Source organism: Apiospora kogelbergensis, assembly GCF_038363985.1.
Source record: "Apiospora kogelbergensis strain CBS 113332 chromosome Unknown utg000003l_segment0_segment0, whole genome shotgun sequence".
Taxonomy (NCBI): domain Eukaryota; kingdom Fungi; phylum Ascomycota; class Sordariomycetes; order Amphisphaeriales; family Apiosporaceae; genus Apiospora; species Apiospora kogelbergensis.
The window spans coordinates 450,937-474,839 of NW_027117420.1; the positions used below are offsets into that span (position 1 = coordinate 450,937).

The window sequence follows — 23,903 nt, forward strand, 5'->3', positions numbered from 1 at the left end:
TTCCTTCATCCGGGGCGTGACCGCCGTCTCTGGAGGCCACGGAGGTTGCAGTGCACACAATATCCCGCCCGTACCTTGACTTTGGGTTGCTCCAATGCAGCAGCTTCATGCGCCGCCAGCCCGTTGGCCTCGTCTTCGAGTGCGACGACTTGCACGCCCATCCACTCTTCTTTGCCGGGGACCTCGTAGCAGGATTCGCACCACCACTGGTCGCACGCGAAGCAGTACCGTTCGCGGATACAGTCTTCGCATCGCGGGACAAACTGTTGCTTCGGTAACGCCTTCGAACAGCCCCTTCCTTGCGGCCTAGTGGCAGCGCGGATGTTGGATGCCTCCGTCGCCAGGGGTGTCAAGAGTGGCAGCTCCTCCGTCAGTGATTCGCCGTAGGTCGTGAAGCCCTCGGGGGCCGTGCCGCAGGTGGCGCAGCCGCTGACGGAGTACGTCGCGACGCTCCAGGGATGCGTGGCGGTGTCGCCCGTTATAGCAACCTTACCGAAAGCGCGTGAGTTGCGGTGTCGCGGACCGGTGCAGAGGACGGCGTCGAAGAGGATCGAGTCGCGGCAATCTAGGAGCGTCTCGGCCCAGCCTGCGCCCACGGGCTTGCTGATGATCCGGCCCCGCTTGTGGTACCAATCGTCACCTTGATCGAGGATGGCCTCTTTCAGCGCATGGGCTGACTTGTGGTTCCAGTTGGCGCCAACTACGGCGGCCGGTGTGGCTGCCTTGGGCGACGACGCCAGGGCGGGTACATCACGCTTACTAAATAGATAGAGACCCCTCAGACGTGGCGTGTTATCCGGCCGTGAGGCCCTGCAGGCGTATTTCAATGACTGCATCAGCTTGCGATGGTTCAGATGCTTCGTCTCTCGTATGGAGAGGATGCGCACCGCAAACTGAGGGTTCACCAGGATGTCGTGGATGAGCTCCGCCGTGACGGACAGACCGTCGAGATTCAATGTCTGCACACTCTGCAGGATATTCCTCCTTTGTAGGCTGGTGAAGATGCCCCTCAAGGGGCCGGAATAGAAGTCATCTTCTGTGAGATACTCATCAAGCTGGACATTGCGCCAAACCTCGCCGCCGTGGTCAATGCCGGCGACTTCAAACTGGGCAGCTTTGACATGGGTCAGGTCGATGTGGCGGAAAACGTCCGGATCAGAATAGAGCAGATCCCGGAGCTGCTTGGATGTGGAGGTGAGGTTAAGCAGAGCAGAAATAGGGAGATAGGGAATGGTCTGGCGAAGGACCAGCGTGTTGGATAGGAAGTCGGCCAGAAGAGAGGAATCGGATGAACCAGACAGAGCGCGCGTATTCTGTTCCAGGGCTTCCGATGCCATTACATGCAGATGCCGGCTGCAAGAGGGATTGGCAGTGGGTTTCAGAATCGTTGTTGGTGTTGTGCTGTGTTGCGAATACCGTCGAAAGGTTTGAAGCAAGCTCAGCTTACATACGCTTACAAGTAGGGACGGGGGTTGACAACGTGGACAATTGAAGGATATGTTGTTACTTTGCAACAAGAAGAGAATGGAAGTGCAAGTTTAAAAGGGCTTGCAGGAAATGGCAGGCAGTGAAACAGTCGATCATTCAATCAACAATTGGTTCGGACATGTCGACTGGTATACACATACGTTAAGTAGGCAGGTATACTTATACCAAAGAAGAGCGGTGACACTGAGACTTATCAGATTGGTGTGTTGCTCCCACTTGGTGATCTGACAATGAGGTGTGATCATCTCGAATGAGGAACTCTTGGGGATCCACAGCATCTAGAGCCACTGGAGCTTGTACAGTACCAAGGCGAGCAGCCAGTAGCCCAGGAGCAAGGAGAATACATAGGGCCATGGGGAGGAGAAACAGGGGTCGTGGAGCCTTGCAAGCCTTGGTTCGTTTCCTGCAGGATGACCCGGCAGCTATGCGATGCTACTACACCATGGACGGATGATGGGGATTGGCCCTTTGAAAATGCGAAGATGACGGGTGCTATTGGACTGCTTATTTTGGGACTCGCTGGCCAACCTGGTATCAGACGGGGATGGGGGATGGACTGTTTCTTGTTCCGCCTTGGCCAGCAGCAGATCTAGGGTCTCGAGGGTCTAAGCAGTTCCGACGTGCGGAAAATAGAACACACAATTGGTCCTCAGTGGGACGTTGCCACTTGCCGTGGTCGGCGTTTCTTCGTTAGCAGCCGGGGCTACAGGAGGCCAGACGTCGGAGCTGGGGTAGACGATGCTGACACCGACGCTATGTTGCAGCCAGTTTAATGACCATGTATTTCGTTTCGCGAGCCGTTACACCCTCTGGTAGGCAATTGTTTGGTGAAAAGGTTGTATCGTTGGTTTGTTTCGTTGGGCCTTGGCTTTCTGGATCGACGGGCTTGGCCTTGAACCACGCCTAATCTATTTACTTGGCAGCAAAAGAGAAGGGCAGAATGACGCTCCCAGACGGGAAACAATAGCCTCTTCTTGCGCTGACCTGGCTCGCAAATACCGAGCTGGCTGCAGCGGGATGCAGCCGCAATTAGTAATATCATGGACACTCAATAACTCCGTCTTGGACAATATACAGCTCTCCACCGGATGGATCTGCCAAGGGAAACCAGATAGCGGCCATGATTCAGTGCGTGCTTCTCCTCATAGTACGGAGTAGGGTGCAGCAGATGCTGGTGGCTGTACGGAGCAAAGCCCGACAGAGTGAGTCCAACCGGCCCAGGAGCGTAGTTGATTTGATATATGCGCTCGAGTCAAGGACAGCAGACACGGGTGACGGGATATATGCATGTCTAGGTCTCGGGACTACCCACAGGGCCAGCATAGCGCAACCCAGCTACCAGGCAGGTGTAAGCGGGGGAGTAAGCGCGTTTACCGTTGACAGCAAATTGTACTAATTCACAGGAAATGCTCGATGCTGCCGACTGGTGATTATCAATATGATGCGACTGAAGGAAGTAGGTTGAAGGCTGGGCGTGGCATCAGCTAGAATGGCAAGCTTCAGGTCATCAGCGCCTGTGCCATCAGCCCGGAGATAAGGCGGCCCGCCCCCACCATCGGAAGCTGGCCTGGAAATAGCACCGATGACCGGTCACCGGCTCCCAGCGGCGTCATACGTAGAATATCACAGAAAGCCTGAGGCTGCTGACTGATTGTACCTGAAAGGCCAAAGAAGATGAAGATGCTTCTAATTCAAGGATAAAAATGCAAGCATGGAGCAAATCCCAAAGACCCGCGGCCTAATTACGTCCCCCTTTTCAATCACCATCACCGACCGTGGCACCCATTCCAGCAGCTGAGATTGCTGCCCTTGAGTGAACAGAGCATCCACGCCAACAGGCGCCGGTGGCAGATTCACAATTCCTAACATTCTAGTATCGCGCAATCAATCAGAGACCACCAACATGGAGGGCGAGCCGCCGTCGCTTAAGTGGTCGGCTGCCTTTATCATCGCCGATCCAGCAGCCCCAACTGCAAAGGACATCCAGGGCGACAAGATTCTCTTGCCCCAGTCCGCCCTCGAACAACTGCTATCCGCCTCGTCGGCATTGTCGTCGCAAGCCCAATCAACTTTCACATCGCGCAGTCGCTACAACCCCTACATATCCGAACAACCCCAACATGCCTTCTACGCCGACTCCACCCAACAGTTGCCCAACCCTCTCATGTTTCGGCTGGTCAACCAAGCGAACGGAAATGCGGTGCATGCGGGCATACGAGAGTTCTCCGCCGAAGAGGGGGAAGTCGCCCTGAGCCCATACCTTCTTGACGCATTAGGGATTGATCCCGACGGATTATCTTCTGCGCAAGCGCAAGATGGAGCCCCTACCGAAGACGCGGTTGATCTCACCGACGAAGCCAAACCAGCGACTCGCCCGCAGATCACCGTGCACGCCAAACAACTTCCCAGGGGCACCTACGTCCGTCTACGCCCCCTCGAGGCCGGCTACGATCCTGAAGATTGGAAGAGCTTATTAGAACGTCAACTACGGGAAAGTTATACGACTCTTACTAAAGGCGCCCTTCTGTCGGTCAAAGGCGTTAAGGGCGAGATGTTTCGTTTCCTGGTCGACAAGTTCATGCCCGAGGGAGATGGCATCTGTGTGGTGGACACCGATTTGGAAGTTGATATTGAGGCTTTGAACGAAGAGCAGGCCAGAGAAACCGTCAGGCAGATCATGGCCAAATCACAGAGGGCGCCCGGAACTGCCGCGGGAAGCTCCATAGGCCATGAGATCAACATTTGGAAAGCTGCCGAGGGACAGGTTGTACCTGGAGATTATGTGGACTATGCACTTCCTTCATGGGATCGTTCACAGCCGTTGCAAATCGAGCTAGGTGGCCTTAAGGATAATGATGCTGTGGACCTACTAGTATCTCCCAAATCCACGCGACAGAGAGCGCAACCTCGCGACACGGAGCATGTGTTTGGTGTCTTCGATATTGATGCTGCAGGGACTAAAACCCTCGTGATTCAGCCAACCAATGCTGAGCTCGATGGGGTTGACCAACTTTTGATCTCAGTCCATGGATATTCCAGTTCGAGTGCGGATTCGGCGGGCTCGGCCCCGATTTCGTTCACACTGCGCGCCCAGTCTGTGGCTACTGGAAACATCTCAATGACCAACGAACCAACAAAGCAGCCAGATGGCCAAGGTGGCGGGCCGGATGACGAGCAATGTAACAACTGCCATCAGTGGGTGCCCAAGCGCACAATGGTGCTGCACGAGAGCTTCTGTCGGCGCAACAATATCGCATGCCCGCACTGTGGCGAGGTGTTCAAGAAAGATTCTAGCGAGTGGCAACATCATTGGCACTGTCCGCACGACAATGCCCATGGCTCTTCCGAGGCCTCCAAGGCGAAACACAACGGCATCTTCCATACTGACCGGCAATGTCCCAACTGCCCCTTTCAAACCAATGCGATTCCAGATTTGGCACGCCACCGGACTAGCGTATGCCCAGGGAAGGTCATCCTCTGCCAATTCTGTCACCTGGAAGTACCCCAAGAAGGCGATCCGTTCAACCCTTCGGCCGAGACCCTACTCTCCGGCCTATCCGCACACGAGGTCGCAGACGGAGCCCGCACTGCCGATTGCCACCTGTGCGGCAAGATCGTCCGTCTCCGCGACATGACTACCCATCTCAAGCACCACGAGCTGGACAAGGCCCAAAGAACGAAGCCGCCCGTGTGTCGCAACGTGAACTGTGGCCGTACGCTCCACGGCGTCGGTCGCGGCGGCGCGGTCGGCGCCGGGACCCAGATGGGACAGGGCCCCGGCAACGACCTCGGCCTCTGCTCCTTGTGCTTTTCGCCCTTGTACGTCCAGCTGCACGACCCGGAAGGCAAGGCGCTCCGCCGTCGTATCGAGCGGCGCTACCTGACCCAGCTGTTGCAGGGCTGCGGCAAGAAGTGGTGCGCCAACGAGTGGTGCAAGACGGGGCGGGCGAACCTCGGCCTCGAGGCGAAGGGGTCGAGCACCCAGGCGATCCTGCCTGCCATCAAGCCACTGATGGCCACAATTCAAGACCCCGCGGAAAATATGTTCTTCTGCGTCGACGAGACTAACCACAAGCGCAAGGGAGTGGCTCAGCTGTTAGCAGCGGAGAAGGTCTGGGATATGGAGTGGTGCATTGCCGCGTGCGAGGCCGAGGGCGTGGATCCCGACAAGGCGCGGGATTGGCTGAAGAACTGGGCGCCTACTCGGTCATGATGAAGCCATATAATGGTGAAATGTATAGAGAAATAGTAAAGGAGTAGGCCAGCAACTTAGACAGGTGTGGTAGACGTCAGCGCTTGACTGGGTTGGGGGACGAGGCAGCGATTGAGTAGAATACTACGTTGATACCCCTATATAGAATATTTGTCATTCGGTTCACCATCACGAAGTCTGCATGCATATTATCTCATAGCCAAGCTCAAAGCACATCCCCTCCCCGGTGGTATATTGGCCATGTATACGTCGTGTCCGCCTTCGATCGCACGCATGTTCGGCGATCCGGTATAACTGTCGTCCTTTATCCAGATGAAGTACTTATTCAGGGGTGTTGTCGCAGTATCGCCTTCATATTTTAGCCGTTGAAGGAGCGTCTGTTGCAAATCGATCTCTACGGTAGCTGGCATGGTCCGAGATTCGTATTGGAGCGCAATGTTTGACGCGGAGACTATGTTGGGAGCATTATCGGTATCCTGCATCTATCATGGTGACTGATATCGCCAACTGAAACTTTGGATCCCGGTGCGTGTCCAGCACAATCATCAGGGTCTGCGCTATCGAAGCATTTAATTATTGGCAAAGACAATGTATAGTAGTGAACGGGTTTTGGCTTTCTTTTCAATGAAGATGATTCATCGTGGCTTGGTGCAGGATGTGGTCGCAACGTTTCGTTTCCCTACACACAAGGAGCCACCCCTTTTCTTCGGAAATCTGCCAGGAGAATGGCAGGATTAGACCTGTACGGAAGATAAGAAGAGGTATATGGCTGCTTTTATACCGTCAGCCTGGACCACGGACACGCAGTGCTTTCCGTGGGGGCCCTTTGTTGGGCAGTCTGCAAGTACAGAAGTGGCGCCGATATGGAGAGCGATCACTTCCAGCACACGTCAAGTTATGACAGAATCGGCATAATGAGGGAAGACAACATCATCGGGATTTAAACGATTGTGTATTCGAGTTCAGAGTACTGCTGCTGCTAGCCATCCATCTCATGAAGCCTGGAAGCTGCATCTGCTTGCTGCTGGTACCACACTCCATCCCCTCCTCCCAAGCCAATCAACCCCCTGTCTGAATGGCCATCAAGGTGTCTGCTTTACATGGTGGTGGCGCCAACAGGAACCGCAACAACCACCACCATCTCCCAAAAGGGAAGAAGGAGAGCCTATCACCTTCTCATGTCGTTGGGCTTAGTGGGACTATCATGCTTGGTGGTTAGCATTCATGTACCTATCTTGCCTGCCTGCTAGTTGCAACCAGGTGGCTGTCAAGCTCTAAATCAGAGGACTTACGCAGCAAGAGCAAGAGTTGCTAGACAAGGCGCGAGAGTCAGTTGACGGTTCCCTCGTTGTATGAGGGCAAGGGTACTCACCAGTTCTGGCAAGCGCACGAGGTGCATCCACAGCTGGCGGGCTCCATTGTGTTGTTGGTTAGGTGGTACTCGGTAGAGTCGGTTATGTGCTTGGTGTTGGTTGGGTAGTAAGCTGGACTTTGATAGGCAAAGGCACTTGGTTGTTTGGAAGAGGGATATCTTTTGAGAACCCTTCTGGCAACTTTGGGCCCTTATATATTCACCTGCCGTCCAGACCCCAACTCCCATCCACACCACCCTACTCACCCTTTCTCCTCACTCCTCCATCAACCCACGCCCGGGTCTGACATACACTAACGAGAAAGAGGGGAACATGAGCATGTGTCGGGGTGGCGGCAAGGGCGGATTGCCTATTGTGTTCGTCTTGCATAGAACCAGTGTATCACGACGTGCCACTACGGCTGCCACGCTGAGAGTTCGTTCGCTCACGCAGTTTGGGGCGAGCAATAACAAGAACCCGATCCCAGGATGAACCTATCACCAGGCTCGGGCACCCCCTTCAAGTGCGGGGATGTGGTTTCTTCCGATAAAAGGCGCGCGCGCAGCCAACGGGCCTCGCCGGGAGTCCCAGTCCTAGTGTGGTTCCACTCTCACTACTAAATCCCAACTCCACCGGTCGTTGGTGAACCGGTGACTGGCGGGGTCGCCATTCCGAATATTGTACCGAGAGAGTGAGGCCTGCATCCGATGACCTGTAGCTGACGTGGTTGGATTCCTGAGGTGGCAGCAAGCGAGCCTTGGCAGGCATGTGATATACAGGATCAACCACTAGAAGGCGATCTACAATCTACAATGACAATGAATGCAAACCTGCTCTGATATGGGATAATGGGGATTGCAGCAGCTGTGGTCAAATCTACCTGTTTCGTAGTTTGCTCTTTGCTCTTTCAATATCTGATCCACCACCAAACACACATGCTCTTCTCACATGGGTTTGACGATAGTTGCAAATGGCCTTTGACTGTTCTTGCATAGGCTTCGAACGTGGTTAACGCATGACACATGCCGAATTGTAAGCAGAATCTGGCAATCACAGCTATCAGAATGACCACGACACTAACATGAACCTCGATTCCATCTTCGGAAGGGCTGTCGAGCTTAGTGTGGGAGTATGCCTATTGTGGATGGGCTGAAAACTACGTATGAAGTCTCGTGATTCTACTCATCCCCTGCCAGCCTATGTACCTTCAGATAAGGGGGCTAGGTGGACAGGAGTGTACAATGATTATGTACTACTGCTGAGTTAGTGTTTTATGGGATGAGGAAACTTCGCCAGTTCTGTCTTTTTGTGGCTTCCCGATGAGGGATACTTATTCGGCCTGAAGCTCGTCCACGAGATCTCCAAAGCAACAGAGCGATGGCTTTTGGTGCTCTTATTCTACCCTCGGAGATCAAAAGCCAAGGCTCAGATTGTGCCTCCCTGTTTGGAATGGGACAACTTAGCCTTTGATAGGATGCCAAAGGTAAGAGCCAGAGAAGGCTAGATGTGATAAGCCCCCACGGCGCGGTGGCTTCTTACGTGAAGAAAACACTGATGGTGACCTCGTTAGGCACCTAGGCATCTATCTTCCTTGACCAGGATCCGTGCTATGAACCACGGCTGACATCTGCCCACCGGTTGATCGACGGAATGGCCCCTTTCCCGAGTTCAACTGTAGCGTCAGAGACGTCACCCAACAATGGCGTACGAAAAATACACATGTATCTCGCCTTCCTGACGATCTTGTGTCGGCCCGTATACCGATCAGGACGAGGAACTTGTATATTCATTTTCCAAGGACAATGAGAAGGTAGCGTGTCTCGTCACCTCTCGGCAATGAGAAGAAGCAACTCACGTCACCAACGGATAATGGCGAAGAAAGTTCGCACTCATCATAGTCAGATGACGGGGATAACATGTCGTCTTCCTCCAATGAGGGGGACGAACTTTTTAAGCCGCTGCTGAACAACCCTCGGGTGGGTTGGAAGCCGCCAGTCCGCATATAGGAAGTACCCAAGGGAGAAGTCTTCCGTGGTTTTTGTAGGATAGTCGGGTAATGGAAATCCAGGCAAACGAACTGAAGTATTTTCTTGCTGAGCAATTGTTGAATACAGAGGCTTGCTAGGTGCTACCCCACTTTGCGACCACACTACATAATTTGGCTTAGAGGCAAATCATTTATCCGAAATCCGACGAGAACACTCGTCAGACCAGCCTCTCTGAGGCCCATTAGTATAGTGGCAGTATACGTGCTTTGGGTTTGTTCTCAATTGCACGTGACCCGGATTCGAATTCCGGATGGGCCCATCCTTTTTACCCATTTTCCTGTCTATTAGACATCGAATACTGGGAGCCTGGCTATTCTCTTTTTCTCTGGACGATTTCATGCTTTTTGGTTCAGGGTTTCTGGAGCAAGCTTTACCTTGGAAGCGTGCAGTTGGAGTCTCCCATTGCACCCGCCCAGCTGCCCCATCAGGAAAAGTTCCGGGGATGCCGCCACGAGTTGGCAATGCTCACTCCCCATTAACAACAGACCAGAATTCTATTGATGTAAGACCCAAATACCTTCGAACATATCCAATCGTTAACAAGAAAACACGCTATGGCCCGAACTTGTGCCCCTTTGCGACCGGGAGATAAGGGCAGCCTTTCCAATCACAAGTATCCTACATCAAAGCCGGAAAATTAATCAGCAAAACACGTCTTTTTCGACCGAGACCTCGACCGGCTAGAGTTCATGAAACAGAAAATATGCTTACCGTGTAGACTGTAGTCCCCCACCAATTAAACCTCTTGGCGGCGCCCGTGTAGAACACGGCAAAGAAGATGACGATGCCCGCGATGGCCACGGAGCACTCGAGCGCCGAGCTGAGCACGAAGTTGTAGCGGCGCCACCAGTCCCGGGCCCGCCGTTTTACCAACAGCCCGAACAGCAGGCCCACTATGGCCCAGCTGCCGTAGTTCATGCCCGTGGCCGGCGGGATGTAGTTGAGCCCGCCGAGGAAAAGTGGCACGTGGACATTCTCCAGCCACCTGGTATCCGGGAACACGCGTTTCCTGACGACGTGCACCACGATGGTGAGGCCCGCGCCCATTAGGGGAAAGTAGACGAGAGGGTGGTGCAGCGCCCCAGCGGCTAGAAAGCGTTTGGGGCCCAGCGCGCCCCAGACCACGCTGGTGTTGAAGTGCGTGCGCGAGAAGGGGCAGGTGAAGCCGTTGGGCGCCGCTTCCAGGTCGCAGATGCCCGGGATGTGGTTCAGGGCCCAGTTCATGACGGAAACCTGACCCAGTGTCCCGACCACGAGGCCGACGAGCTGCACGACGAAGAGGCTTCGCGGGGGTATCTGTTTGCGGTTGTCAATTCTGGTTTGGTCATCCAAACGTGCCAAATAAACGCCAAGAATCTGTCGGTTACTTACATGGCAATAGTTCCCCAACTTCAGGTCCTGAGCAAAAGCCAGACCCTTGACTCCTGAGATGTAGCCCAGGTCGAAGAACCAAATGTTGGCGAGCACTTTACCCTGCCATACATAGCCTGCTACGATGCGACAGAAAATGTCGATCTGGATCTTGACATTGGTTGTGGCGTAGACCCAGGCAAGCTGGATAGGAGGGGACTCCTGTGTTAGTCGACGTACGTGTACTGCAAGACACAGAGAGACTCACCGGAATAAAGAAGACGGCAGCCACTACCATGGCAAAAATCACACCGTACCAACGTAACTGGACTGGGTAGAATTCGCAGGCGAAGATGGCAATACCGAGGGAGGCAAGGAGCAGGCACATGTACCACCACATTGGTACCTCTTTAGATGCGTCTAGCCGAGAGGAGGCTACCTGCTTCGTTGGGACATTGGGACGATGCCAAGGCAAAGAGTAGCTACGGATAGCATCCACGATGGCCTTTCGTTTGTCCAGAGCAAGCCAGATAAAGAGGGAGGCAATCGTGGCCAAGCAAAGACCGAACGTGTTTAAGGCATACGTAACGGGAAGATAGATCTACGCCATGTTAGCGGCGGTGGTTCGAGTTTTGTCGAAAGCCCCTAACCCCTTGGTAAGCGATACCTACCTGCGAGTATTGTTCGTACTTGTCAACATCAAACGTGAAGTCATTACGCCGATTGACAACCCTGGATACGTTATATGCCTTTCCCATGTTGTCGTAGATGGAATTGCTCTGCAGGGAAGGTGCCCGGTGAACCAAGTGTTTGAGTAGTAGAGGGCCGGTGTGACAATATAAATCCAGAACACCAAGGACGCAAGTACGTTGAGAATAGCCCAGGTAGGGACGACCAAGGGCGATCCGATGTAGGCGATTTGGCTCCCTAGAGGCAACAGGTCAGTGCAGATCAGCGAGAGTGCATCAGTGGTTGAGGCACTTACAGTCGAATGTGAAAGGTAAAAGACCGATCCCACTCTTCATCCCAAACACCTGGTTAACCACGGCATTCTTCGGAGCAATCCAGCACACCCAGCTGAAGTAGCCAAGAGCAGGAAAGATAAAGTCGGGGAACCAGTACCACACGAAGGAGATGCAGAAGGCCACAAGGAAGAATTTGTAACGCGAGGCCCTCCATTTTGTTCTAAAACGAAGACGAAGCAGATCAGTAACGATATGCCATGAGGAAATGCGATCATAACTCACCCTGTGGTTGAACCCTCCCGGTCCACGTTATGGAGAGCGGCGTTGAGAGCGGTGTTACTGAGGACTCCAGGCCAGACGAGACTCTTAGGCTCCACGACGAAGGGGCGCCCCAACCCGGCCAAAGCCAGTCCATAGAGGATGGTGGCCAGGGTGATGAGAAGTTCGAAACCCCAGCCCGCATTCAAGCCGTAGAAGATACGCTGCTCGACCAAGACATCGGCGCTCAACCGGGTGAGGAAGCTTAGGTTAGCCAAGATGTAGATGAGCATGTTCTCCTTGCAGTTGAACGGGCCCGGGTTCAGGCTAACACGCCAGCCAAAGAGACTGAAGCTCCAGTCCGGTACCAGGAACTGCCAGGCCTTGCCGACAGGGTATGCCAAGAACTGAATGGCGGATTGCGAAAGGGTGACGGCTGGGAAACGGAAGGTGTAGAGCGTGTTGACGCCGCTGCCCAGAAGGCAGAAGAAGATGCCGATTGTCCACATCCGGAGGGTGAGGCAGGGAAGCGTCGGGTCATCCTCCCTCAGCCCAATACCGGCGGCAAGCAAGACTTCGTTCGTGGAGTCTGCATCGTCTTTGCTTGGTCTCTCCGGACTGACCGTTTCGTGACTGCGCACCTCGTCGTCGGCCAATTCTACTGCTTTGGTTGGTTCTCTTGCCGCCATGATTGGTGTGCATGGTCACAAAGGAGAGCCAACCCATTATCGAAGAGAAATTTTATCTAAAAGATCTGATCAGATAAAGATACGGAAGGTTACGTATTCGTTGCACAGAACTAACCCATCCTAGCCAGGATCCACTATTGTCGTGATGACAATGGCGCAGAAACACGGAACGGACGGCACATGTGGAGATGTTGGGGTCAGGGGGTCAGGCACTGGGCTTCCGGACACCCCAATCTGGATCATCTTGATTAGATCTGTTGAACTCACTATAATAATAGTCGGCGTGGAATACGACAAACCCGCGTAGAGAGCTTTCCGGCTCTGACAGATGGTGATTGGTGATGACAGGCTCTTTGTCTATTCCATATCGCACAATAAGAGATGTTGTATTAAGGCAAGAGCGATAACAAGAAACCATGTCCCTTCTTTTTTTCGGTTCGATGTCAAGCTGTCAACCCAACTGAGTAGTGATAACGTGAAAACCAAAGTCTGGAAGGAGCCGGTGCTCCGTAATGAGAAAGGCAGGAGAGTCTTGCAGATTCTTTATGTAGCCCTGTACAAATCCAATGAGCATCAGACTCTTTGGGAAGCAACTTCCCTATGTTAGAAACTCTTGCTTTCTTAATTAGGTGGCTTTGATAGATAATAGTATCAAGCTCTCTATCCGTACGTGAATCTCGTTTTTCGGCAGTCGCTTAATAACAACAGGCCTCCATGGCAAGCCATATTATAAAGCTATATCTCATCTAACTCTTACTCTTATATGTTCCTTAATACCAGTTGGCTTAGTTAGATAAACGCCAAATATTCTTCATCGCAAGAGGTGGCTTGCACAAAGGGGCTCGGCCGTTCAGTTTGGCTCAGTTCTGGTTTGAAGTCCTGGTCTGTAGAAAGGCATTGCCGAGGCGGAGTTTTCCCAGAAAATACTGCCCGCAAGGAGGAAGCCGGCGGCTCAAACTGATTGTTATACACTTGGGGTCCGCTTCCCATGCCAGTTCCTTTCCACCCTCACGATCCGGTAGCCGCACTAACACTTCGCACACATACGCATACACAAATCCATACAACAACGATCAAAATGGCCTCGCCTAAGAACACTAAGCCTAAGAGAAAAGGCAAGGGAAAAGGGAAGAGAGCTGGCAAGGTACTCGTTGCCGCCGCCGCCGAGGAGCACAATGCCAGCAACGTGGGCCAGGATGAAGCTGCCCCTTCATTGGCAACAGCAGTGGTAGCACCAACTCGGCATCAGACGGTGCCAAGCAGCTCTCAACCACGGCTGTTAACATCAAGCGCCGTGAGGACTACGCCAACATGGACCCGGATTCTAAGGAACGCGAGCGTACCCGTGTAAAGCGCAGCCGCGCCATCAAGATGGCCAAAGACTCTCTTGCCCATACGGCTTGGGTTGAACTGGGCCTTCACTCGCAGGCCGAGGTCGTTGGCGCCATCACCGACGACATCCGCGACAATTAGTATGTATTATGTTCAATCTTGCTGATTTCATCTCCTCCCCATCTGGTAAATTGCCTTTTGCGAGGACACGGGTGGCGTACTACCCTGCCACGCGCCAAACAGATTACCCGATAGCTCGCGAACCATGCCCCAAGCGGCGATAGCGCCAACGAGCCCGGGCAGCCTGGTATGAACCAAGATCCAAGAATGAAAAGGGCGACAATAAATACCATGTGTATGTATACAGCAAAGGCTAACCTGGTTTCTCACCTTCCAGTGCCGCCGCCACCCCTGGCCCCAGCTCTCGCAAGGCTGCCGAATATGCCGTGCATAAGGTCTTCGCTGACAAGATTCATCTGTTCTTTCCCAAGGACGAGAAGAAAGCTATAAAGCACAACGACGCCGGCGATGATACCATGGACGTGGATTTAGACAAAGATGATGCCGCTGAGGACGAGGACGAGGACGATTGGACTCCGTTTGAGCTTGGCCGTGACTGGAAGGACATCATGAGTGCCATTAAGCCGGAGGATTGAATTATTGGAAGGACAGCGGGCATCATCGTGCAACTTGTATCATCCATGGCTGGCGGTAGATCCAAACTTGGGATATCTTGTTTTGCAATTTGGCAGGATGACATCTAGTATGAGTCGGAGAGACATGGATTAAACCTAGGCTCCCTTTGAACCAAATGATATGGGATGATGAGATTGCCGCTCACGTTACCAAGCTCCCTTGTGATGCTTACCTGGCCAGGGGCACAAACGTGCACCACTTCTTTATGGATGTGTGATTTGCTGGAAAGACAAGGGGTTGAAAGGAATTCCGGCAATATCCTGTCTCTTGCGTGATGGCGCTATTGGTTGCATGTGCTAATCATGTCGGCCCTGCAGCAGTCAGCCCCGGATTTGGTGGTGTTACCCTGCAACGCAGCCAGACACGGGTGAGATATTTGTGTTGTCCCGTGCCGTGCCATCTACAACGTCCATATAACCTTAACTCCCTAGCGCAACGTTTATCGCAACGTCACTCGCTCCCAATTCACCCAGGTTTAAGCAGCCGGCAGCATGACGACGCGGCAAGCATTGACTTTCGAATATTTTACTATTATTCCCCCTACTAAAAGACGTACGCCGTGGTATACACAAATGTAATAAAGATCAATCTCAACCCTTGGGAGTAATCGTGACCCAAAAATCCGTCATCAACCAGAACGCCGCGCTATGCATCTTCTTTATTGGTACCGTGGGGTCAAGAATGGTGAAATCGTATCTCCTCAGCAACTAATATAGAGTAGTTAGTTAGTGGACGTCCACTATGCATCAGGAAGACAGAGGTCTGTAAGATGGGCTGGACTGACCTCGGGAAGAACTTTGTTGATCTCCATAATCGCGATGCCCCGGCCGAGACACTTGTACTTGCCGTACCCAAATAGTATCTCCAGGCACTCGGACATGTCTTCAAGCTGCTCTTTCCCGGCCTCAAGCCAGCGCTCGGGTCGGAAGGCATGGGCGTCGGGGCCCCAGTACTCTCGGCTCCGCAGGATGCCCCAGCCGTCGATGCCGACTTCGGTGCCGCCGGGGAGGAAGTGGCCCGCAACCGTGTCGCCCTCCGCCGGTACAGACTTGGCGAGGAGCGGCGTCAGGGATGGGAATATGCGCATACCCTCTCGGATGACGGCTTGCAAGTACGGCAGGCGCTTTGCCTCGGCATCACGTATTGGCGTTGAAATGGTTCCGTTTCGTGCGGCACCGTCCAGCTCCTGCAGAAGAAGGTTGTAGACTCGCGGGGTAGTGAGAACGTAGAGAAGTGTCATGCGGATAGCGACGGCTACCGAGTCGGTACCAGCCACCCTGCATATTTGTCAGTGGTGTATAAGGCGCGGGTGGGATGGAGTTCAGCCGTGTTGCACTTACACTTGCACAAGGGCCTCTCCCGTCGCTTCTTCTCTACTGGCCCCATGCTTGAGGAACAGGGCAATCATGTCACGGCGGGCCTCCGCGTCCGGCCCGAAGCGCTCATCGATGCTGTCCTGGGCAAACCTGTGTGGCACGTTTCCATGTTAGAATATCTAAATTTGTAGCCGCGGAGTGAAGGAGGGCTTACTTGATAAAGCGTCCAAGCCCGACAGGATCTCTTGGCTTCGGCAATAACTCGGACATGGGCCATGTTTGGACGAGCTTGGATAAGATGGGCAGGGTGGCAGCGGTCGAGGCGATAGGGAAAAAGCCCTCGTTCCACTTCACCCAGTCATAAATGTCTTTGCCGTCATCAAGGAACCCAAAGGGCTTTCCGTAACACATGTCGCCCACAATGTCTATCGAGAGCAACTGCGACAAGACGGCGAAATCCAGGGGCTGGTAGGCGCCACCAGTGGAGAGATACTTACGGTCCACCAGATCGATAAGGCGAGAAAGCTGGCGGTCGATTGCTTCTTCCTGAAATAAGCACGACGGCATAAGTTTCCACACGACAGACTGTTGGGGTGGGTGGAGATCCTCTTACCACAAGGTTACTGGCGGAATAGCCCGGGCCTATCTTGGTCCGCAAGGCTGCATGCTTTTCCTCATCCACCATGCAAAAGGAATGATCCTTCCCCTTTTGAAAGCGAAAGGTTCCATACCAAGGGCCCTTCCGATAAGGCGACTTGAGGGCCTCCATGCGCTGGGCATGACGGAAGTCTGTGGTGATGACCGTGTTGGGTCCAATACGGACCAGCGAGCCTTGATTTGTTTGATCGTGAGTAAGTTGGGGATCTTTTTCCCCTCCAGGAGACCCTGAACGTGTGATCAGAAAAAGGAAGTCAACTCACCATATCGGTTTGTGAGCTCGTTCAAATTCGAATGCGAGTGACCGCTGAGGTTGACCCTGAGCAACGGCAGCGAGGACAGGGAGTTGATCAGGGGGCCAGGGACATGGCTGAGCCTCCGCCAACACCAGAGAACGTTGGCTGCATATCCAAAAACGAGCAGCAATACGACGTCCCAGCAGAAGAACCCAGTACTGACGGCTTCGTAGAGGTTGGTAACTCTGGCCATGGCGACTTGAGGTAATATTCTTGGAGATCTTCGTAATGTGAGAGATGCAGAGTCGAGAAAACGAGGAATGACAGAATGCACGAGAGGAGCAATATCCTTCCCTTTTCTGATCCCGGCCTGCATGGACCTCTCTTTCTCTTTGTTCCTGTTCGTCGGCCAGAAAACTGTGCCTCCTCCAAGTCGCGTATCCCCGTTTGATAATCCACCCACCCATCCATGGGGGCTGCATGAGGTTACATGGATCGAGATGGTGGGTGGGCACACGATATTGGCCCACATGCTAATGTATAACAGGCCTGTAACCTGCTAACGTCGGGCGTCTAGTCATGTTGCATCGTTCCAGCAAGCCACGAGGCCACCGACATGAACAGAACAGTAAGCGTTGCGAGAAAAGAAAGCAGCAAAACAGCTTCAATCATGATTTCAAGCAAACATGCAGACTCAGCCAAACGCTGCAAAGGCCGGATGGCGAATGGCGGTCTCATTCCGGGCCGCGATACCAGGCTAGCCCTTCAGCTCTCAGCTCTGGCGCATTTCTGTCATTAATAACGGACGTGCTACCCATGCAATGCAGTTCAAGCTGCTTGGCGGATAGCCGAGGCACCCTGTTTGTCTGTCCCGGACCCCCGGTCGGTCTCCCACCCACATCGTTGCACTGATTCGGCCGTGGAGTCGTCGCATCCCCGCAACCTATTTCTATCTGTAACGGAGAAGATGAGAAGAAAGACACAAGGAAAGCGACCCAGCATGTTGATTGGGCCCATCCCTAATCGATCTTGGGTCTAGCGCCATGCGGGCCGCCAGGGCATAGAGATCTTGTCCTAGGCCCAGCCCGGAGAAGAAATGCCAATACAGGCCAAGCCAACGTTGGGGCTGCATGGGTCGTGTAACCTGTCATATGTGACGAGCCGTGGTGGTGGTGGGGGGTTGGCGCCCTACGAAATGCGAAAGCTGCTGAGAGGGCTTGAGGGACAACCCCGACCAACGACTTGGCACGGTTGACCTTTGCTCAATCATAATGAGAGAGACCGTAGAGGGTATTGATATCCATAAATGAGTTGTCGAAACTGGAAATTGCCGAGTTGTTTGCACATGGGATGCGGTGCATCACCAGAGTTTCAAACGAGGCAGTCATTTGGTCGTCACTCTGCATTGTTATCCATGCCAATAACTCTCATAAGCGAAATCACTCACAGAGACTCTCCGTGCACATGCGGCTCGATGGAGCTGGGAATAGATATCTGAAAGGGCCGATGACCAATGCTGCCAGGCTGGCTTCAACTGTCTGGCGCGCAGAAGATCCTCCATATCTCAGTTCTGGGCCAATATGTACGCCGTGTGCGGGGAGTGATCAATCATTTGGAAAGAGTTAACGAAGTCCTGGAGGGGAAAAAGTAATAAGAATGGCCTGACTGAGGCCAACGGGGTTCAGAAACACTTCGTTTCGTTTGACGATGTGGTCTTCCGCCAACGCAGAGTTCCTGGGGATGAATCAGGACGTTGATATATAACTCCCTGATGCTATCCTTTGTTCCCCAGATTCCATGCTTACAAGATCCACAAGACAACTCCACAAGCCGCCGTTAATGCAAGCTTGAACCTGGACACGCACCCCAGACTGACTGACTCGTGCAAGACAAGATTACGGCTGTCACAATGGCGCTCGGCGGCGACGGTCCCTACCTGGTGGCAGTCCTCTGGTCTCTGACGGCACTGATCCTCTTCTTCCTGTTCTTGAGACTCTATACCCGCATCGTCTGTGTCGCTGCCTATGGTATTGATGACCATTTCTATGTCTTCACCTGTGTAAGTTGCGTTGGAAGTCCGGGTGTATTGGTGCTATGTGATAAGCGAGCTGAGCTGACATATGGATGCTGGCTCTCATAGGTCTTGATTATTGCATACAGCTCCCTGGAGACTGTCGCCGCATACCATGGCTACGGCCAGTACGATCTCGACGGCGATGCAGTGGCTAGGAGTACCTACTTCCGTATGATTGGCCAGACCTTCTCATTGATCGCCACCGGCGCTTCCAAGGCCACCGTCGGGCTGTTTCTGCTCCGACTCGTCGTGGTGAGATGGATGATAATCGCCATATGGGTGGTCATGGCTCTTATGGGAATACTCTCCGTTTGTTCGTCTACATTCTCGTCTCTTTTCCCATCGGTACTGCTAAGCTGACCTGTTGGGTATTCCAGTGGCTACCATCTTCACCTGGGCGGCTTGCACGCCTGTGGTCTTCACATGGGATGAGCGCGTTCCTAATGGGACATGCATCAACACTATTCCACTAGCTATGGGCCTCGCTTGTACGTTATCTTTCCCTACTGCTTGAGTAAACATCATAATGGACAAAACGCTTACCAACACCACCTCTTATAGTATTGACGATCGTAGCGGATCTGTTTTTCGCCATTCTCCCGTGGATATTTATCTGGAAGCTCAATATTCCGAAGCGGGAAAAGATCATCCTGGCAGCCAGTTTGAGCTTGGGAATATTGTGCGTATCTCGATATCCCCTCCTTTCTAATTCTATTACGGACGCCCTAGCTAACCGTTCGAAGTGCCGCTGCCGCCGGAGCAAAGCGGATTATGGAAGTGAAAGGAGTTCGCGATGTCCCCGTCGGAGTTATCGTATGGTCGCAGGTGGAGACGGCGGCGACGTTGGTTTGCGTCGGTATTCCGGTCTGCCGGCCGCTGTGGACGCGCCACTTGAGCAAGTACTTCAGGTCGCGCAGCAGCCCCTACGAGCAGCAAGATGGCCCGAGCGACAAAGGCCCCGCGCCCATCGGCATGAACACATTCGGCGGCGGCGCCATGCCGGGCGCCAAGAAGTCGGACTCTGGCTCCGGGGGTCCCCCAAGAAGTCCAAAGTTAGCTCCAGAATCTCGTCGCTGTGGTCCAGTACCACTTCCCAGGCGCCGAGAGGTGGAACCGAGTACCGCCGGGACGACCAAAGCGACGAGATCAAGCTCACCGAAGAACAGATCAAGGAAGGCCACGCGGTAGTCGAGACCAAGGGGATCTCCGGCGTGGCCATGGGCTTCCCCGGCGACGACGACCTCGGCGGCAGCCTCGCGGTGGGGGCCGAGTTGAAGCGGTCATGGATTCTGGGCGAAGGCGTCAACCAGGCCTACATCCAGGGCGACGGCAGCAATGAGGAGGATATGAAAGAGGGCATCATAGCGTCGAGGACCTATGAGATCAAACGCTCGTAACAGTGTGCTCTCTTGGGCGGGGCTATTGTTTCAGGACTCATTATTTCCTGGCTTAGGTAGCTATAGTTCTATTTAAAGGAATCCTTTTATCAGTTGAACACCATTGACGTTATTGTATATGATTTGAGGATGCCTTTCTTTAGTATGGTAAAGGCGCCCAGCCCCAGGGTGAGGATGACCGAGTGATTATACAGTTCAGAACTACCACGAGCCTTACACATCAGAATTATTACAGAAAGGCGGGATGTACGTCGCTCTTGCCGTTCATATCTGACTGGGGATAGTGAGCGATGTCATGTGAGAGATGGTTACATTCATACAAGCCACTCGGAACCACGAGCTGGTCGCTTCAGGCTTGAATGTAATGCGCTTGCGATTTGCGATTTGCGATATACCAATCGGAGCCTTTTCCTGAAGCATGCTGTCGGGTTGGTCCCCACATGGCTTTCCTTGTAAGCCTTCCATGCTCAACCCCGAGTTGTACATCGACGGCTAAGCGAGATATGTCATCTAAGATCCCACGCAGTCAATTATTTGGTCTCCCACTAGGTTCAACTTTCCGAATCCCAGCCTACTAACTGGGAACCCATATGTTTTACACAATTTGTGTTCTATCTTGAGATCCATTTGCCTCTCTCCCACTATCCTGGAAACACCGAACTCGTGGTCCGCGAAACAACGTCTTTTTTTGTCGGCTTTCTAGCCAATATGAGACTCATAAAAGTCTTGCGACTCATCCTCGCCAACAACTACAACCATGCTTGCCACGGAGACACAGTCGCCGTCTCTTGGTGAGTCCAAGGCATATTCAAACTCAAGACTCGCGAACCTCTCGACCAACATTTGGATGTCGTAAAGGTTGAAGTTGTGGAGTCCCACGTCAGGGGATTCACTGGGTGGTGTCACTGAAGAGAATGAATGCGAGGACCTCTCAGTGCTTGCTTTAGAGTTGGGCAGGCCATCAAGTCCAAATTGAGAGCCAGTCAGATGGACGTCGTGATTTTGGTCATGATTGGATCTGAAATGGGTAGCGTTGTTGGCTGGGGAATTTTCTCGAAGGATTCGAGCAAGGTCCTCGATCTCGTCATCCTTGCTACGCTTCTTTGCGAAGCTGTCAACAAGCAGACTCTCCTGTCTGCGAAGCACAATATCAGGATTGGAGACGATCACTTGCTCAATCCGATCTGTACATCGCACCACACAGACGACGTCAGGCTTGGGGCGGGTGAGAGCTAAGCAAGAAGCTCTGCCAAGTGCTACGATGGCAACCAAGACGACGATGACCCCGGCGGACTTCATAGTGGTCGAAGAGACGCCACCAAGCGACGCAAGCCACTTTTGTCCAGTCACCAGTTCACTAAACTCGGCTATTGAGTTCTTGTTAACACGCATTCGCGTATCTGTCAGTTGAAATGCACCCACCTTTAGTTGGGTTGGAATCTGGCTCAGGCTTCGGGTTATCGACTAGCATTGGGGCCATAGACACCTTGGCTCAGTCAGCAAGGCAAGTCAGGTATCTGCAGGCTTTTGAATCTACCCTTACAATCGGTGCACCAGTTGCCGCGCTTAAAAGCGTTGCCAATGGAAGTAATCGACAGCTGTTTCTTCTCACATGTCTGAAAAGGCCCAGGAATAACGATGAAGTCATCGCCTGCAGTGCTGCGGTACTGGCCACTATTGAATCTCCGACTGCCATGGGATCAAAACAAAGATATCACTCCGTTTACTTATACGCAAGCGTTTAGGTGTGTCGAGATGTTGAAAAGTGTCGACAAGTGGTGATATTTCGGCGTTGAGGCCTTGTCAATGGGATGCAAATGTGGATAGACAATCTTTCTATCAATCCTGTGTATGACGGACGAGTTGGTGGTGGATGGTGTAATCTGCTGCTGGCGACAACTCGAAGCGACGGGGCGAACGTGTGGTGGTGTTTCTCAATGATCTATCTGAATACATCCGCTAACTCCTACGTATGTTACGAAGTCTGCGAGTGTATGGCCGTTAGAGTGCGTCTTGGGTACAAAGTCCCTCGCCGAGCTTCGACGCGGTGTCGGCTAGAGAGGGCCGGTGGGGGATATAACAAAGTCGTTGGATGTTTGATGGAGTTGATAAGAGACTTTGGGTGTTTTAGGCCATCCACGAAAATCAAAGAAGAAGATTATACGTCTTTGCGTGGAGAGATTGCGGTAGGAGGGGGTAAACGGCATGCGGGAGAAGGGGGTGGCAGAGTATCCGAGTAAGTTCTCCCCAGATGATGAGCTAGGGCCAGAACCTTATGTTTGCACAGTACTGGGTGTTTGAACAATGTTACCACACATTGCCGCCGGACACTATGACAGCTCATATCTTGCCTGGGCACTGGCTGGTCTAAAAGGGGGAAGGTGCGAGTCTCGTCTCTCGTGTGGTTGGCGTCAGTCAAACAGCGCATCAGGGACTGGTGGATGGAGTTTGCAAACACACAACTGATTGGCCTCTTTCCTTTCAGATTCGATTGCCACCGTCAGTGAGGGCAGTCAGAAAAGTTTGGTGATGGAGTTGAGGTAAGCAACCCAATCGGGGCCCTTGCCACTCCAAGGCCATGAATACCAGATTAGATTTTGAACTTCAGCCGGGAAGGCTTGCGGAGATGTTGCCAAACGAACCCTTTATGTGCATCATCACGGTCCAGTGCGCCATGCTCTTCCCTTAGAGCTGGAGGAATAGTGCGAGCAAGTATCACGCTACCTGGATACTCATGGCCCCCAAGTAAAGGATATTGAGATATGGTTTTGAATGGCAATCGGATTCCAGAGTCCGAGAAGAGTGTGGTGGGTGCCTAGTGTGGCGGCAAGACATGTGGAAATGTATCCTTTATCACCCATATCGACTGGGCAAACCATCTCATGCAGGCTGCAGCTAGAACTTCAATACTACCGTGTGTCCCGTGTCCCGTGTCCCGTGTGTCCCGTGTGTCCCGAACGATCGTTGGCCATGTCAAGTGGCGCCGTTGGAAGTGAGCCGTTCGCCAGCGTATGTGTCTGACATCCGGCTTGTTTGCTTTAGTCATTTGAGGTCATCACCTAGGAGCCGAGGGTCAGATATACGGAAAAAATACAATTGTTGTCTTTGCTTTTCCCTTCAGACGTCGACGACAGGTATGTCAAAAATGTAACGGGGGCAAGACTCAAGCGAATACTCGGTGGTAAGCACCCCCTCTTTCTGACAAGGGGTGGCTTAGAGACATTTTCCCTTCAAAGACATCATCATGGGGGCAGTGCAGTCAGACCTTGCAGGCTGAATTGCGAATTCGTAATGGTTTAGGGCTTTACTTATCAGTCGGGCGCGTCAGCACATCCGTCTAATGCAGCTTCGCCACAATCACCATTCCTAGCGTCGGCATTTATTGACCCAGCGTTGCCCTCCCGACATACTTTTGTAAAGAAGTCCTGTTCTGTTGCCTCTTTTCTAGGTGCCTTATCTATCTTGTCTGCCTCGTCTGCCTCGGGCGTCAGCAGGTCAGTCTTATCCAGCCGTCCCCATCGGCGATCCGTTGCCATTTCCATCGGTCTGTCGGAGCCGGAAATGCCATACCGTTCGACTCTGACTTCGAGTTCGGGCAAGAAACAATAAAAGTTCCAACGAGGCATTCTGCTGCCAACGAGGCTTGCCGACCGCATTGGGGTGAGTAATAGAAGTCATTTTGTCATATTTATCATTCTTTTCGTTTCTATACGGGTCTTGCTTTTTGACCCTAGTGGACCATCGCATACTTTTAATACCATTGATTAAATGATCAATTGCTCACGTACTTGCCTTAGCTACCAGATGCTAAGCGCCGTACCGTTCTGTATAT

The 23,903-nt window shown here is 52.9% G+C and overlaps 7 protein-coding genes across 7 annotated transcripts; 3 read left to right on the top strand and 4 right to left on the bottom strand.

The window, feature by feature from the left end:
- Positions 1–5: 5 nt before the first annotated feature.
- On the bottom strand, positions 6–1,337 carry PG998_004823 (ubiquitin fusion degradation protein (Ufd1); the record flags this gene model as incomplete). The annotated part of the gene is made up of 1 exon (XM_066871641.1): positions 6–1,337. One exon carries the CDS (start codon positions 1,335–1,337, stop codon positions 6–8), a length of 1,332 nt encoding a protein of 443 aa, XP_066731738.1.
- A 2,054-nt stretch (positions 1,338–3,391) lies between these two features.
- Positions 3,392–5,701, top strand: PG998_004824 (uncharacterized protein; the record flags this gene model as incomplete). The annotated part of the gene is made up of 1 exon (XM_066871642.1): positions 3,392–5,701. One exon carries the CDS (start codon positions 3,392–3,394, stop codon positions 5,699–5,701), a length of 2,310 nt encoding a protein of 769 aa, XP_066731739.1.
- Positions 5,702–9,436: 3,735 nt separating this feature from the next.
- On the bottom strand, positions 9,437–12,363 carry PG998_004825 (OPT family small oligopeptide transporter; the record flags this gene model as incomplete). The annotated part of the gene is made up of 8 exons (XM_066871643.1): positions 9,437–9,475; positions 9,813–10,397; positions 10,473–10,673; positions 10,720–11,052; positions 11,123–11,230; positions 11,287–11,378; positions 11,437–11,636; positions 11,699–12,363. 8 exons carry the CDS (start codon positions 12,361–12,363, stop codon positions 9,437–9,439), a joined length of 2,223 nt encoding a protein of 740 aa, XP_066731740.1.
- A 1,078-nt stretch (positions 12,364–13,441) lies between these two features.
- Positions 13,442–14,351, top strand: PG998_004826 (uncharacterized protein; the record flags this gene model as incomplete). Its single annotated transcript, XM_066871644.1, has 3 exons — positions 13,442–13,591; positions 13,627–13,835; positions 14,093–14,351. The coding sequence occupies 3 exons, from the start codon at positions 13,442–13,444 to the stop codon at positions 14,349–14,351; spliced, it is 618 nt and encodes a 205-aa protein (XP_066731741.1).
- Positions 14,352–14,981: 630 nt separating this feature from the next.
- PG998_004827 (Cytochrome P450 monooxygenase lolP1) lies at positions 14,982–16,853 on the bottom strand (the record flags this gene model as incomplete). The annotated part of the gene is made up of 6 exons (XM_066871645.1): positions 14,982–15,098; positions 15,176–15,668; positions 15,732–15,857; positions 15,922–16,253; positions 16,321–16,538; positions 16,628–16,853. The coding sequence occupies 6 exons, from the start codon at positions 16,851–16,853 to the stop codon at positions 14,982–14,984; spliced, it is 1,512 nt and encodes a 503-aa protein (XP_066731742.1).
- Positions 16,854–18,509: 1,656 nt separating this feature from the next.
- PG998_004828 (uncharacterized protein) lies at positions 18,510–20,071 on the top strand (the record flags this gene model as incomplete). Its single annotated transcript, XM_066871646.1, has 6 exons — positions 18,510–18,659; positions 18,741–18,987; positions 19,052–19,162; positions 19,236–19,357; positions 19,404–19,726; positions 19,780–20,071. 6 exons carry the CDS (start codon positions 18,510–18,512, stop codon positions 20,069–20,071), a joined length of 1,245 nt encoding a protein of 414 aa, XP_066731743.1.
- Positions 20,072–20,770: 699 nt separating this feature from the next.
- On the bottom strand, positions 20,771–21,542 carry PG998_004829 (uncharacterized protein; the record flags this gene model as incomplete). The annotated part of the gene is made up of 2 exons (XM_066871647.1): positions 20,771–21,438; positions 21,494–21,542. 2 exons carry the CDS (start codon positions 21,540–21,542, stop codon positions 20,771–20,773), a joined length of 717 nt encoding a protein of 238 aa, XP_066731744.1.
- Between the last annotated feature and the right edge of the window lie 2,361 nt (positions 21,543–23,903).